This window comes from Opisthocomus hoazin, chromosome 2, assembly GCF_030867145.1.
Source record: "Opisthocomus hoazin isolate bOpiHoa1 chromosome 2, bOpiHoa1.hap1, whole genome shotgun sequence".
Classification (NCBI taxonomy): domain Eukaryota; kingdom Metazoa; phylum Chordata; class Aves; order Opisthocomiformes; family Opisthocomidae; genus Opisthocomus; species Opisthocomus hoazin.
Window position 1 is genome coordinate 87,775,216 of NC_134415.1, and position 16,940 is coordinate 87,792,155.

Here is a 16,940-nt window from a genome sequence, read left to right on the forward strand (position 1 = left end):
TATAACCCTGTGGCTCGCGGAGATCCGACACGAAACACAGCTACATTTCCTTCATGTTAGAGGTGTTTGCTTGGGAATCTTTCGGTTTATTGATGTTTACCTAGCTAGTCGATAAGAATTTTTGTCAAGTAGCTGTGTGTATATGGCAATGACAATGATAGTGTAATTTGCCTCTATTACTTCCTGATACCAGGATTCTGCTGCACTGCCAATTTCATATCTGTTATTATTATTTGTTTGACAGAATCAAAAACATGCCAGGTGCTTTGCAAAACAGAGAACAAGAAAAATCCCTTTCCAGAAGAGATGACAGCCTGAATAGAAATGACATAATGGCAGGAGACAAAGGAAGCAGAAAGGGGAAGCAAAACAAGAGTTATAACCATAAGATCATGAGATTGGTTTGGAGGCACAGTGAACGCTATGAGGCATTTTTTTAAAGCGCATAAGGACTATAGTTGGGATTAGAAAATGGAAATGTAGAAAAGAAGCATGGAAAGGAATGGAGAAGAAGGGAGGAACAGACTGACAACAGGAGGAAGAGTAAACAGAGGTGTATGGGAGAGGCCAGAACACACACCTGACAAACTGAGGATTATGACTAATGCCAAGAATGAAAGACCACATCTGAAGAGCATGATGATTTCAGGAGGATGGTGAAGCAGGACATGGAGATGCTGCTAGGGAGAGAAGATCCAGCAAAGCTGCCCTGGAAGCCTGCCCTGGAAGCTCCTCACACTAACACAACCCTGCTTCCCCATCTTTCTAGCTCCCCTCTTATACACCAAATATGCATATAGAAGAGCAAAGGAGAAGGAGAAGCAGCTTAATAAAACATTTCCAAAGATCCTGCTGGGGAAGACGTTTAAGCTGGGATGATATAGATTTACTCCTACTGATGCTGCTGCTGGCAGCAAGCAGCAGAAAACACCTTGTTAGCCTTGCTCATGCAGACAAATCAATGAGAGTCTTTGCCACTACTTACAAATAGGCCATGCTGAGAAATGCTCAGCAAAATTGTAATACTCCAGCCAATCCCGGACATCTTAAAATGTCCTTGCATTTGAGATCAGAAAGAAGCAGAAATGATAACATTCACAGTGAAATGGAAAAAGGGAAGAAAAATATTTAAACATTTGCTTTCAAACCTGAAAATAGTAATTTTGAGTATTACAGAAAAATAGAAGGGAGATTTTGCTCTTTGAAAAAAATACATTTTATAACTTTTCATGAAAATTTCGGATAAAATTGGGAATTATTTGAAATATGTTGGACTGGTCCTCTTTTTTCCTTCTAGAAAATTGATGTTATTTTTAGGAGGAAACTGGAAAACTTTCAGTCTGTCAGACATTTTAAACTACCCAGAGTTCCAAGGTAAGAATTCTTCAGGAGTACGAAAGCTACAAAGTGGCCAGTCTAATCTCTTCCTCACTTCCTTCTCCTCTGCTTCGATGATCAGATGTGTCTAATGATTAAGTTGCAAAAAGCAAAAGCAGTTTCTATTACTCCCTGAGAAAAGGCATTTTGTCAACTTCTTTAAAGTTATTAACTAGATCTACTTACAGGAAGTCACTTTTTTGTTGCAGACTATGTCTCCATTTAAATCCTCCTCACAGATCTTCCATTTTGCCTGGGAAAGTTTATCAGAAAGCAACTGGAAAGTCTCAGATCTTTCTGTCTCCAGTGAAACTGGTTTTAGACGTAGTTATAGCTTGGCAGATGTATAGTATTTTTTCTTATAAGTTTTAGAGGACAACACTGGATAAATTTTTCTTCTGCTTTAGCGTAACACAGCTTTGCATGAGTCATTCATCTTGAATATACACCAGAGTGATATCAAGTGTTGTGACAACTTATCAATATGATGCCCATTTTTAGTCTCTTCTAGCAGTGGAGTGATTTAAGTATTGTCTGGTGGAGACAACGGCCTCATTTAAAAATATCTTAGTGAGTCTGGATAGGATTCAAATAATTTGTCTAGGTGAGGAGGAGACAATTGAAAGTCATAGCTGAAATATTATTGAAAATCCTTAACTGGTTGGGTTTGTCCAACATCTGCTTGAAGATTTTGGCAAATGGTGGCTTACTGGATTCTCAAATGGCAGCAATAGCCAAGCACATTTTTTTAATTGTCTTCAATTTGAACTTTGCTTAAGTTAATTAAATTCTTGTCACCTCAGGGTACCCTTTTTCCAATGCAGTTTACAGGGCCTACTCTGTCAATGTAGAAACTTTAGCTACTAAAGAACATAGCAGGTGTAGAGAGATAACACAATGCTCAGCAGTGCTTCATGAATCAGGCCCACATCAGTAATTTCTCTCCATCATTATTGAAATAATACTGGATTTAAATCATATAGCCATGGCGTCAACTTAAAAAATCTACCCTGCTTAAAATCCCCTTACAATCAAATGTAGCTCAAAGTTTTATAGCAGTCAAAGTATCATTAAAAAAAAGAGATTACAAAGCAGTGTTGTAGTATCTCTCCATAACATAGAATTTTTTACATATCATTTTTACAGATTTGAAAGAACCCCATTAACTCAGTTGCACACAACTTTTTGCAATAATAGACTCAGCATAAGCAATATTGAAACATAGTTAAAATTTCTACTAATTATATTTAGCCAAGCTCCAGATTTTGCATAATTTTGCCCCTGCTTCTGGCATGATAGCAGATATGGAAGATATGTGTACCGATCTTTTGGCCCCGAGGGAGGATTCTGCTGTGTGACACCTTTCCACCCTCTGCTACCAAAAACAAAAAGCTAATTGCAATTGGGAAAGGTGGCATAACCTCTGAGAACTGCAGTTTGACCTACCTTCTTAGTTCAGACACTGAACTGGATAGTCTGGGAAGGGATTTAATACCAGCTACCTCAGTAGCCATGTGATGTTAAAGGAAAAAGGCTGAAAAACAGAGAGTGTTGTAATGTATCCTGAGAATAAAGGACAGGATGGTTATTTTGCCTATAATTTTATTTATTTGTTTTTAACCTTGCTTATACTTCTCCCACCTATCCTTTCCTATTGTTATCTATCAGCTTTTCCAAGAAGACACTTGGTTGTGCATAAAGTAAGAATAGCTGCACTGACTCAAACGACAAGTCCACGTAGTCCTGTGCACCTAGCAGATGTCCTGCCTTGGTAGGGGTACAGTCTTGTTATAAGGCCTCCACTGTCCCCCTCCCCTACAGATTAGAGACACCTTCAGCTGTTGCCTTCCAGACATCTTCAGGGCTCCCTATCCAATATGTACAGTTCAAACGCTTCCTAAATCAGGGGGTGCACTATGTTTAATAGTCTGAATTTGTCCTAGATCCTGTGAATTTACTTCCTCCTTCTGTCTGTCTTTCTCTCTCTGTCTTGCCCTTCTTTCTTCTGAAGTAGAGTGTCCAGGGCTGCATGAACTATTCAACATAAGAGTGTATGATGTATTTATACAGTGATATAGCGATACGATGTATTTATACAGTGATATATATATATATGTTTTCTATTTTGTTTACAGTTTCTTTCTTAATCATCCAAATATCCTGTTTCACATTTTTACTTGATACTGAATGCTTGACTTCATGTTTTCAGAGAGCTGTCTAATATTAATTCATGATTTTTTTCTTCTTAAGCAATAGTTAATTCGTAGTCCCTGCCTGTGTATGTATAGTCAGACTTAATTTTCCCTTGTGCATTTCTTTCTGCTTTATCAAATTGCATCACCACTTTATTGCCAATGGCATTCAAAATTGTGAAATAATTTTGCAGTTCCTTACAGGCAGCTTCTGATTTAACTTTTAAAAATAATTTTGTATCAAAATTTATCATCTGACAGTTCTTAGATATCACATTTCCCTTTACTACTAATAAAAGTACTTTTGCTTAAATACTTTGTTTTAATTCATGCCTCAGTCCAGAAATCATTGCACACACTTCAATGCCTAGTTGCTATAATCCACTTCTGCATTTTTCAGGATGGGGGACGGAGGTCTTCAAGCTATTGCTGTTTATGTTTTATTAATTGGGAACTTTCAAAGTAGAATTTAGACCTGCTCATTGCTTACTGTTTCTGACAGAGTAGTTATACAACATTCAGGGTGACAAACTGCTAAGGGCTAGATCCATAAATTGCATTTAGGAATAGCCTTTAGCCTCTTCGATGTCCCACCTCCTCACAGCAGCTATGAACCCAGATTAGGCACATCCTTCTACACTGAAAGAGGACAGCTGGGTGTTTAGCAACAGCCTCCACCAACACTGGCATATCGAGAACAGTCTGAGTGAACTGGAGAAAGAGCCAGCTGGGGGAAATAAAACAAGTGAATGGTGTACTGATATTGGTACATTTCTGAGCACTGCCTAACTCACTGGTCTACAGTGTGATGTGGGGTGAGACTTTCAGCATCTCTCCCACAGCAGCTGTTCCTCTTGTTTATCCAACTATTCCTGGCAGTGAGCTCTAGCATCAAACTACAGTGCTGAGGTGCCAATCCCTCTCTTTCTCTCTATCCCAGTAAACATGGAACTTTCAGGATTAGCCAACAACTGAGTATACTTAGGGGAACTACCCTGTCAGTGTGAACACCCAAAGCTGCCTTTAGCCACCTCTGTTTCAGTGCAGGTCTAAGCTGGGGTCTGTGTCAAAATATGTGAAAGCAGTGAGAATAATTTGAACCCTGAATTAACAAATCTGTCAAATTTGCTTGTGTAAAAAGAAAACATTTCCGTTTGTTCCATATCTTAATTTCACTGAAATGGCATTTTAGTAAATCTCCAAAACCTATTCTCTGTCTACGTAAGGATTAAGTTATGACCCATGTTACCTCATGTGAATACTGAGAGTATGTAACTGTAGACAAGTGAGTAGAACCTATGAGTTATTAGTATTCATAACATACCAGAAATCTGACATAGTGAGGGAAATAAGTGGGTGATATAAGTGGGAGATGACTGACATTTAGTGTTTCTCAAGCTGAATTGCATCTAGGATATTTGAGAGAAGGAATTAAGAGCTTATTTATATTTTTATTTGTTTTTTAGAAACTTCTTCACTTACCTATATTTCAAAAAATGCAGAAATATGTAGTACTGTGTTTATTTTTCTGTAGTTATAAAAGTAACTCTTTCAAAAGCTATAGCTTATATATACTCAGCTGGCCAGTGACAAAAGAGAATAAGCTGTCAGAGGAGATTTGTGATGTTTCTAGAGAAAGTGTTATGAATTTCTATCTATTCCATTATGGTGAAGATGCCTGTAAATCTTTCTCTGAGTTGGTAGAACTTTGGGAACTAATAGGCCAAAAATTAAAAGACTCCATAAACTATCAAATCAAAGTGCCATGCAATGTCTTAAAAATTAATAAACCCTGAAAGACAGCTATCTCAATCTCTGTCATCTATATCTAAGTATATATATTGATGTAGGCTAGTTCCCACATTTTAATTAATTTCTTACTTTCTCAGTTTATTAAACATATATGTTGGCCTAGTCTCTCCACTGCTTCAGCATTTTTTTGTATCGCTGATGTTAACTTTAAAGGGTTCAGCTTTTTAACTGACAGATATTAATTAAGTAACAATGGCGGACAGGAATAAAATAAAAAAGAGTGAACAAAAATCTGGGATTAGAGGAAAATTCATAACAAATCCCAGATCAGCCAGTCTTTCCTGGTGTGTACTGGGCAGGTACAACTCTTTTTCTATACAGTGCTAAAATGGCAAAGAAAGTGGATTTTTATGCACTGATGTCAAATAACTGTAAAGCTATTTCTAGGAGATCTAATATACTCAGTAACACAAAGGAAGGAACTGGTAGAAAGGCTGTGGCTTTAAACTTGGTCAAAAAATTCTAAATAATAACTTTCATATTATGAACGTTTTTGCCAGTTCTGCTATCATGTGTTCTCACCAGGTCCTTTAGGAATGCTCACTCCTTGTTCACAGCCCATCTCACCGGCCCTTTCTATCTCTGTTCTCTCTGTGTAAACTGGGACGAAAAACCAGATTTCCACGTCCTTTTTCAGTACAGTCTCTAGCCCTTGTTTTACCTTCACTTAGGCTTGTTCTTGCATCATTTCATTGGTTGTTTGCTTCATGTCTATTTAACACTTTTCTGTCTTTTTAGCTGCGTTTTGAATGTAAACTCTATTTATATTAATGAAAGGTGAATTTGGTTCAATCTTTTATTCTAATCCAAAACCCCAGAATTTAGGAAGTAAGAAAAGACTGATTCTTCAGAGAAAAAAACAAGAATCATCTTCTCTAGTTCTGTAAAAGCAAAACATTTCCTGTAACTTAACTTTGCATTAAGGTTTCCAAAAGTCTGGCAATTCAACTTGAAACCACTTATGGAAATCTAACTCTTTTTTTAAAGTGTTTATTTCCAAACCTCTGAAATACAGAAATTCTCAGTTTATTACAAACTGCAGAAATATAAAAAGGATGTCTTTAAAATAAAAGGAACAGCCTATGTTTGTGATTTTTCTTTGTCATTTTGGGCCTTGATTTATTTTATGCTCAGGCTCTCTCTTGCTTATAAATGCCTACACATATGTTTGCACTTTCATAGAACAGAATCATAGAATCGTTCAGGTAGGAAAAGACCTTTAAGATCACCAAGTCCAATCCTTATCCTGACACAGTGAAGTCTACCACCAAACCATGTCCCTGAGCACCACATCTACACGTCTTTTAAATACCTCCAGGGACGGTGACTCAATCATCTCCCTGGGCATCCTGTTCCAATGTTTCACAACCCTTTCAGTGAATTAATTTTTCCTAATATCTGATCTAAACCTCCTCTGATGCAACTTGAGGCCATTTCCTCTCATCCTGTCCTTTGTTACTTGGGAGAAGAGACTGGCACCCACCTCGCTACAACCTCCTTTCAGGTAGTTGTAGAGAGTGATAAGGTCTCATTTGAGCCTCCTTTTCTCCAGGCTAAGCAACCCCAGTTGGCTCAGCCATTCCACATAAGACTTCTTCTCTATCCTTCACTAGCCTTCCTAGATTCCTCTGCCCTTCAGGACTGCATCCCAAGGGACTCTGTCAACCAGTTTTCTAAACAGGCCAAAGGCTGCCCACCAGAAGTCCAAGGTAGCAGTTCTGTTCACCCTCCTCCTTACTCCTCTGAAAATCGAAAACTCCACACCACACCACCCACAAGTCCTTCTCCCTTCACAAACAACAAGTCTAATGGGGCATCTTCCCTAGTTGGTTAACTCAGCGGCTGTGTCAGGAAGTTATCTTCCACGCACTCAGGAAACCTCCTGGACTGCTTCTGCTGTATTGTATTTCCAGCAGACATCTGGTAAGTTGAAGTTCCCCATGAGAACAACAGCTAGCAATTGTGAGACTACTCCCAGCTGCTTACAGAATATTTCATCTGTATCTTCATCCTGGTTGAGTGGTCTATAACAGACTCCCACCAGCATATCTGCCTTGTTGGCCTTCCCCCTGATTCTTACCCATAAGCACTCAACCCCATCACCACCATCAGGAAGCTCTAGACAGTCAAAACTCTCCCTAACATACAGGGTTAGCCCACCTTCTCGCCTTTCCTGCCTATCCCTTCTGAAGGGTTTATAGACATCCACTGCAGCACTCCAGTTGTGCGAGTCATCCCACCATGTTTCTGTGATGGCAAGTATGTCATAGTTTTTCTGCTGCACACTGGTTTCCATCTCCTTCTGTTTATTGCCCGTGTTACATGCATAGATGTAGATTAGTAGCCAGGGAAATCTCTACAATTTAACCAGTGGACAGAAATTCTTATCAAAACTGAAATAGCAAGGAAAACAAAATGAGATGGTCAGTTTGGAGGTAGGTTTTCTAATAAATACAAGGAGTTGACTATATGCTTCATTGAATATTTAAGCTAAGTGAAACTTAAAAGAAGATGCGCTGTTGTCAACCATAATTAATATTAATTTGAACGCTAAACCCTGCTTTAGTCCAATGTTGAAACAACTATCTCCAGAATAATAATACCATTTCAAAATTGTATGTCAGTAATTAGGGCCAGCAGAAATTTGTTTAGACAATTGAAGATCTACCATTTTCTTACTGTAAAGTGTTGTATATTGTCAAGAAGTTAAAAAATTAATCTGCAAAAATATATGGAGCACATTCTTTCTGAAAACTTCATGCTATATTCTTTTCTAACATCTGTTGAAAACACAGTTTAAGCATAATTTACAGAAAAAATAGCAAGGATCAAAGCAAAAGAAAAGAGCAGATTCTTGCAGATGAAACAAGTTAAGTATAGAGCTAGTACAACATATTAATATTATCCCTCTCTGCCAAATAAAAATGTAGGAATTGTCACACTTGTCCATTCAATTTAACATTTTGTCTGTACAGTGGTCAACAACTGTACTTCCATCCATTTTAATGGCTGAATAGAAAAAATAAAAAGGGTTATTTAGATACTTGTGTCATCATATCCTAATTAACACCAAAGCTGTGCATAAATCTCTAGGTAGATATAGACCAAATTCTTGGACAAAAGCTTAAAAGCTTAAAAGTTCTTGCTATAAGTTTAGTAAAAATTTTCTCTACCTTCTCATGGGTGCATACAGATCTTCAAGCACACATGCACAAATAGATGGACAGGGGCCAGACAAAAGGTCTTATCTCTGTTTCTCTACTCAGGAACTAGAGGCATGTTCAGAATTAAACAACTTTTTAATGAAATCTTTGCCCTTGCATGATATCCGAAACGAAATTGCACAAAAATCTTTGTGTGTATAAAGATGTAAATTTCTGAAGTCCAACAAAAAGAAACACTCAGAGATGTAATCTGCATTCTTGTTTGCCTATCTGTGTGTCCATATTTTGTTTTTATTTTGAGAACATCTTCACTCGTCACTTCCTCACTCCTATGCTTTTAGAGAAGATTAACAGAATCACTGACTAACTACATTCCCCCAAGGGACCCAGGAAAAAAACTATAAATTATAGAAAGTGTACTTGAAAGTAATGAAATAGTCCCTCTGTCACCCTTGAAAATAGGGGGCACTACTTCCCTCACTTCCTTCCCTCCAGGCTGCTTTCATATGAATTTTATACTGAAGTATTCCCAAAGGAGAAAACAGTGCAGAAGTTCTGAAACTCGTATTTTTCTTTTTCTTTTTTTTTTTAATCATAATTGCTAGTGGGAATGGATTTGGTAAGGAGAATGTAACCAGGATTAAAAATATCAGGTGCTATTAGGTGACATTAAATATAATGAAATCTCGAGGTCAACTTAATTTCTTGCCTCTCCTTATCTCTCTGACACATGGTACTGTATCTCAGTAGCTGCCACCAACAGCTACCATCAGAACGCCTGGCTAATTAGTAATCAGTCATGTCACTTGGTGTGATCTCATCCAGTCCAACTATTGAACCCAAGTACAACAACAAAAAAAGAAACTGGAAAGTCTTAGCAACTATGTGTTTAGTCCACTTGTTTTCAGCAGCATTTTGTGCCTGCAGTTCAAGTTTTCATTATGCTACACTAATAGGCATGTCTGAATTCGATGGTTTCAGTAGTTATTTATTTAGGAATAGTTTGTAGTACTAAGAAGCATGACATTTAGCTACGAGCCTAACAACCCCATCAAATGCTAAAAGATAAGATTTCTTAACAGTTCAACAGCATTAAGTTAAGGGAAAAGCTTTTTAATAAAATTCCCAATCATATATCCTTTCTCATTGATAACCTTTTCATCATAGAAAGTACCCATCATAGCTGAATGAAACCAGTGATCATCTCATTGCTGGGGTCTGATCCCACCAATATCCTGTCAAAGTCACTATGCTCACCCGCCTGATTAAAATTACACAAAATGTAGGTGCTTTTCTGGATTAGGGTCTAAGGAATGAGTCATTTAAGATCAGCCTTTAATGTAGTAAAAATATTTAGAAAACATTTTAAGAGATGACATATAAATAGAACATTACTATCTTGTCTCTGACTGCTAGACTCAGGACAGCTTCTTATGTGAAAATCCTGCAAATTAAATGATCATTTTGTTCCCAAACTAAGCAGCAGCCTAAAATGGCAATAGTAAAGTGCTAATATCTGCTACCAATAAACAAAAGTAAATCACAGCAGAAAACTCGTTTATGTGCAGTAATCTCCAGAGGATTAGCATTTCAAGGGATCAGATATTGTAAAACTCTTCTTTCCTGATAACAGCCTCTGCTGTGAGGTGACACACCAATAGGCATAAATTATCTAGAGCTGCAGATAAGCAGAAGCCGTTTGGGGGTTCAGAGTGCAATATAAATAGATGCAAAACAGTAGGCGAACCGGTGCTCATCACAAACCTCAAAAGGATTAGCAGTTCAAGCTCTGATTTCCTTGCTGTAGTTAGCTGTGATTTATCATCAGACAGTGACTGAGAGCCTGTCTTATCTGTGATAATTTAATGGCTTAATGGCAGTCCCTTTGTCTGGGGGTCATAATTAAGCTTGTTTGATCAGTTTCCTAACAAGCACCTCGCCTGTATTTTTAGCTATGTCTATATTTTCTCTGAGTGTAGGAGCACTTCTGCTAATTAGTATTAACAATATTATTGTTAACAATTACTGGTAATGATAATAATATCGTAAAAGGTTAGTATTTATCTGGAGGAAAAAAGCAACCCAAAAAAGATGCAAGACTTTGAATTTAAATACATTTAAGGGAGATTTTAACTGCAGTGTCTCAGCAGCTCTTTGGTTTGTTGGCTTCAAATCTAACTCAATTACATAAATGAAAATGAGAAATAATTGCATAAAATAATTTTCAGTAGAATTATTTTCTCTGGTACAAAATTAATATCAATTTGAAAGTAAAGATGACTACTATATTACAGTGCATTTACTGTATCTCTCTGTCATCCTACTAATGAGTTGTTTCTTCCACTGTCATGAGAATTTTCTCAACAAATTATGAACTTCAAGGCCTTTTTATGGCTGTAAGAACTTAGGTGTCATCAAAATGAATCTACTGACACTTCATTCATTAATATAATTATAAGAAGAAGCAGATTTTTTTTAAAATGTACTGAATATTAGATACTTGAAAGCAAAACTTTCCAAGACTTTGATTTTTTTTTGTTAATATGATACAGTGACAAGCTAATAGACAACCACACAAAATGCGAGGATTTTTTATTAATTTTTTAAGGAGGACCAAATAAAAAACTAAACAAATTCAGATTGGCATGTTACTTTCTTAATCATTGATGTAATTATCTTAATGAAATACCTAGGAGGCCACAAGGAGAGGTGAATAGGTTACTTAATGATTTTTAGGGAAAAAAATAACTGGCTATGGAAAGTTAGTTAAATAATCTGATCACACATGTATAGACACTGGAGTTATGGGTGTAATATTTGTGTATATAGGTATATAAATCCATGTGTGCATTTATGTGTATTGGCACATCTGTGTACATGTTTATGTGTTATATATTTTATGTTTATGTATACTTTTAGTCATATAAGTAAGTTTATGCATTCACAGATTTATTGAAGTTTGTATTTAGAATAGGTCTGCTTTCTCATTTGAAGAAAAAATTAGTAGTTGTACAGAGAATCTACGCATATCGCCTAAATTAATTATTTAGATACTATAATAAATGCAGAAAGACAAGGTTCTTTAGAGTGTGAGTCATTCCACTTATCTGAATTGTTTGTTTTAGAATTGGATGCCTTGCTTTTCTTTCTCATGGCTATAGATAAACACCAGGTGAAGTGGCTAAGCTTGTAGATGGCTGAAGGTTAGACAAGATGAATTCCACGCAGATGAATGAAAGAAACAGTAAATTTCAGAATGAGAATTTGCAATATTTTCTTACAAAATTTACCTCCCTTTTCTTTGCAAACGGAAGGACTGTCAGAAAAGAAGTATTATATATTCATGTGTAGATAAATATATTTCCTGCCTCATGTAGAACTAGGGTCATCTGAGATCCTTGAGCATACCAGCCTTTCCCTCTGGATATTATCAAATAATCTACAGTAAGAAGTAGTTGATTAAATAGACAAAGACTTGCAGGCAGCAAAAAAATAAAAAAAAACCCGACAAAAAGTAACACATCTGTTCATTCTCCTGTTCTACTAATGTAATGTTACTGACTTCTGCCGAGTTTTACAGGTGGATCAGAAATGGCTTATGTTGAGCCATTTGGGTCTGGCAAGCAGGAATTTGATTTTAAGCTTGTTATCTGACAAAGAGTACTGCAGAGGAATTTGCTGGGAGTATTACAGAAGACAGTCTCGAATGAGACCACAAAAACCTTGATCCAAATCTTGATGAAATTAATGAGAAACTTTTCATTGACTGTGGTGGGATCAGGGTGCAGGTGGCAGCCATATTGCAGCAGCAGCTGGCAGTTGCCTGGGAAGCTGAAATTATACTAAGATATGAAACAAACGAAATGTGTGAAAGATAGAAATGACAAGGTGTAAGGGAGCTTGCGATATAACACACTGAAATCCTTACCCAGTATCTACAGCTAAGGTCATTGACACTTGGGTGCTGAGCTGACTCTGTGGGGCCCCAATGAGATAAGCCCACACAATCACCAAGGCGTCCGCTTTACACATCTAAATTCTCAGATAACTTTCCAAAACTAACAAGACGGAAACATCTCTTCATTAATATTATTTTTGTTGTTGTCAGTGTGTGACAAGTTGAGTAGATCTTTTTCCACCACTAGAAAAAAATGTTAAGGATACATAAAATAGGGATCTTTGCCCAGTTCGGAGTGAGAACAGAGACAGCATCGTGCAGTCACCACTGTGCTATGTTGTTAGTTGTTCACCACCTAGTGCCAGATACAATATTGCCAAATAAATCTCCAAGAACAAAAACATCATGAACCTTGCGAAATGCTGAAATCTTAGTTTTAAGTTCACCAGAGGGTTCAGTGGATCTTGCTGGTTTCAGTACAGAAAGCAATAAATATCTGAAATACATCTCACTGTTTTAATTTTGGCCATTACTTGCCATTATTTGCAGAACTAATGCACTTTCTAAAAAGAAATCATAGGTATTACAAAACAACTGCTTACGTAACTGAAAACTGAAATAAGTTTTCAGTTGAAATACTGTAGCTTATTGTTTTCTGTCTCTGGGTTCATGGTCAGGATTACAGCTGGATTAAATTTGCCATTTTTATTTTGTGTAGTTTTGCATTAAAATTGTCATTGTCTGGTAACATTTTCAGTCCCATCGTTCTTCCTGTATTTGTAGCTTTAATAACATGATTTTATTGGCTATATGTATATATGAATATAAATATATCGGTATACACATACATAGATGTGGATATATAAACCCATAAATTCTCACTTGTTCTTTGATGTACAAACAACTTTCAAGAATCTATTTTCACCAACAAACGGGCATGTTATTACTGGAAAACCGTCCCAAATGTGATTTGAATACTTCCATCACAAAGATAAATTTTGTTCCCACTGGCATGTAAATGATGTTTTCACTAGATTGGATCCAATTATATACCTATAACAAACAATTTCCTTGATATTTAAGGCATTTTTTATTTCATTATGAAAATTTTGCAGAACATGGTCTTCTCATCTGAACTCTTGAATTCTATTTTCAGCTCTTCCACTGTTTTACAATTTTATTATAAAGAAACCCCTTAATCTCTCTGAACTTCAGTTTATGCATTTGAAATAGATGAAGAAACAAGTGTGATTTAATTGATATTTATAAAGCATTTTGAGACCTTGTAATGAAAAAAAAGAAGTGATAAATATTCTTAAAGGTACACTCTTTTTCTTTGCTCCAGTTTAAGCCAAAAAATTATATGTTATTGCTAAAATTAGGATTACTTGTTCAATTCATAGTCTTTTCACATCCGGAATTGTTCCACATGTTACAGTATGATGTATTTTCGTACTCTAATCACCATTTTCACAAAAATGTAAAATATTGTGGGCATTATATGGTTCTTAAAAAGTGAATATTTTTCATGAAATATTTCCTGTAGTTTCATAATGTTCTTATTAAATTCCCAAATTTGCTGTTCACTGTGCATTGGCAGACTGCCATTTCGGCGAAGCTACTGAAGGTGAAGGGTTCTGGAGCAGAGGCTCGTGCCGAGGGACCCTTTCTCCGGTGGCAAAACCGCAGCGGTATATTATTGTTTATTGCCCATGCTCGTGGCCACGAGCTGGCGGGGCTCATTGAGAGGGCTTTAAACTAGGTTCGAAGGGGGAAGGGGATATTGCCCAGCTCACTAGGGATGAGCCTAGGCTTGGACTGCCAAGGCCAGAGGTGAGATTGACAGCCCAGCTCAAGTGTGTTTACACCAATGCACGTAGCATGGGCAATAAACAGGAGGAGCTGGAAGCCATTATACAGCCAGACGGCTACGACTTGGTCGCCATCACAGAAACGTGGTGGGACAACTCGCATGACTGGCATGCTGTCACAGATGGCTACAGACTCTTTAGGAAAGACAGACCAACAAGGAGAGGAGGGGGAGTTGCTCTATATGTGAGGGAGCAACTGGAATGCATTGAGCTTGACCTGGGGGCAAATGAGGAACGAGTTGAAAGCTTGTGGGTTAGAATTAAGGGACAGGCTCACACGAGTGACATTACTGTGGGTGTATACTACAGGCCACCTGAGCAGGAGGAGGAAATTGATGAGGCCTTCTACAGACAGCTGCAAGCAGCCTCACAGTCACAGGCCCTGGTTCTCCTGGGGGACTTCAACCACCCTGACATCAGCTGGGAAGACCATACAGCTAGGCAGGCGCAATCCAGGAGGTTCCTACAGAGCATCGATGATAACTTTCTGATGCAAGTGGTGGAGGAACCAAAAAGGAAAGGTGAGCTGCTGGACCTCGTGTTAACAAACAAGGAGGGACTGGTGGAGGATGTAAAGGTTGGAGGTGGACTCGGCTGCAGTGACCATGAAATGGTGGAGTTCAGGATCCTGCGTGGAGGAAGCAGGGCGATAAGCAGGATCAAAACCCTGGACTTCAGGAGGGCTGACTTTGCCCTCTTCAAGGAGCTACTGGGAGGAATCCCGTGGGCCAAGGCTCTCGAAGGCAGGGGGGTCCATGAGTGCTGGTCGCTCTTTAAACAACACTTCTTCCATGCACAGGAGCAATGCATCCCCCTGAGAAAGAAATCGAGCAAAGGAGGCAGGAGACCTGCATGGTTAAATAAGGAGCTTCTAGCGGATATCAGGCAGAAGAGAAAGGTCCATGGAATGTGGAAAGAGGGACAGGCCACTTGGGAAGAGTACAGAAATGTGGTGAGAGCATGCAGGGATGCGACGAGGAAGGCCAAATCCCACCTGGAATTGAAGCTGGCAAAGGGATAACAAAAACAACAAGAAGAGCTTCTTCAACTACATCAGTAGTAAAAGTAATGCTAGGGACAATGTGGGGCCGCTGCTGAATGAGGTGGGTGTCCTGGTGACGGAGGATGCAGAGAAGGCAGAGCTACTGAATGCCTTCTTTGCTTCAGTCTTCAGTGCTAAGACTGGCCCTCAGGAATCCCAAGCCCCGCAGGTAAAAGAAGAAGCCTACAAAGAGGACGACTTTCCCTTGGTTGAGGAGGACTGTGTGAGGGATCGCTTAAGCAATCTGGACGTCCACAAATCCATGGGCCCCGATGGAATGCACCCACGAGTGCTCAGGGAGCTGGCGGATGTCATTGCTGAGCCACTCTCCATCATCTTTGAGAGGTCCTGGAGGACAGGAGAGGTGCCCGAGGACTGGAGAAAGGCCAATGTCACTCCAATCTTCAAAAAGGGCAAGAAGGAGGACCCAGGGAACTACAGGCCGGTCAACCTCACCTCCATCCCGGGAAAGGTGATGGAGCAGCTTATCCTGGAGGCCATCATGAAGCAAGTGGAAGAAAAGAAGGTTATCAGGAGTAGTCAGCATGGATTCACCAAAGGGAAATCATGCCTGACCAATCTGATAGCTTTCTACGATGACATGACTGGCTGGGTAGACGAAGGGAGAGCCGTGGATGTTGTCTACCTTGACTTCAGCAAGGCTTTTGACACAGTCTCCCATGATATCCTCCTAGGGAAGCTGAGGAAGTGTGGGCTGGATGAGTGGTCGGTGAAGTGGATAGAGAACTGGCTGAATGGCAGAACTCAGAGGGTTGTCATCAGCGGCGCTGAGTCTAGTTGGAGGCTGGTAACTAGTGGTGTCCCCCAGGGGTCAGTACTGGGCCCAGTCTTGTTTAACTTCTTCATCAACGACCTGGATGAAGAGTTAGAATGTACCCTCAGCAAGTTTGCTGACGACACCAAACTGGGAGGTGTGGTAGATACACCAGAAGGCTGTGCTGCCATTCAGCACGACCTGGATAGGCTGGAAAGCTGGGCAGAGAGGAACCTGATGAGGTTCAACAAGGGCAAGTGTAGGGTCCTGCACCTGGGGAGGAACAACCTCATGCACCAGTACAGGCTTGGGGTGGACCAGCTGGAGAGCAGCTCTGCGGAGAGGGACCTGGGTGTCCTGGTGGACGACAGGTTAACCATGAGCCAGCAGTGTGCCCTGGCTTCCAAGAAAGCCAATGGGATCCTGGGGTGCATCAAGAAGAGTGTGGCTAGCAGGAGGAGGGAGGTTCTCCTTCCCCTCTACACTGCCCTGGTGAGGCCTCATCTGGAGTACCTTGTCCAGTTCTGGGCTCCCCAGTTCAAGAAAGATGAAGAGCTACTGGAGAGAGTCCAGCGGAGGGCTACAAGGATGGTGAGGGGACTGGAGCATCTCCCCTACGAGGAGAGGTTGAGGGAACTGGGCTTCTTCAGCCTGAAGAAGAGAAGGCTGCGAGGGGACCTTATAAATGCCTACAAATATCTGAAGGGTGAGTGTCAGGAGGATGGGGCCAAGCTCTTTTCAGTGGTGCCCAGTGACAGGACAAGGGTCAATGGGCACAAACTGAGGCACAGGAAGTTCCGTCTGAACAT

At 39.3% G+C, this 16,940-nt stretch overlaps 1 protein-coding gene across 3 annotated transcripts in view; it reads left to right on the plus strand.

The window, feature by feature from the left end:
- Positions 1–7,784, plus strand: part of EPHA7 (EPH receptor A7) — a 175,342-nt gene extending 167,558 nt beyond the window's left edge. For all 3 annotated transcript variants that reach the window (XM_075414351.1, XM_009933318.2, XM_075414352.1), the window contains one exon: positions 245–7,784. In XM_075414351.1, the coding sequence (XP_075270466.1) occupies positions 245–440 (196 nt within the window). In that variant the 3' untranslated portion in view covers positions 441–7,784. The remainder of the gene's footprint in view (positions 1–244) is intronic.
- The last annotated feature ends 9,156 nt before the right edge of the window (positions 7,785–16,940 follow it).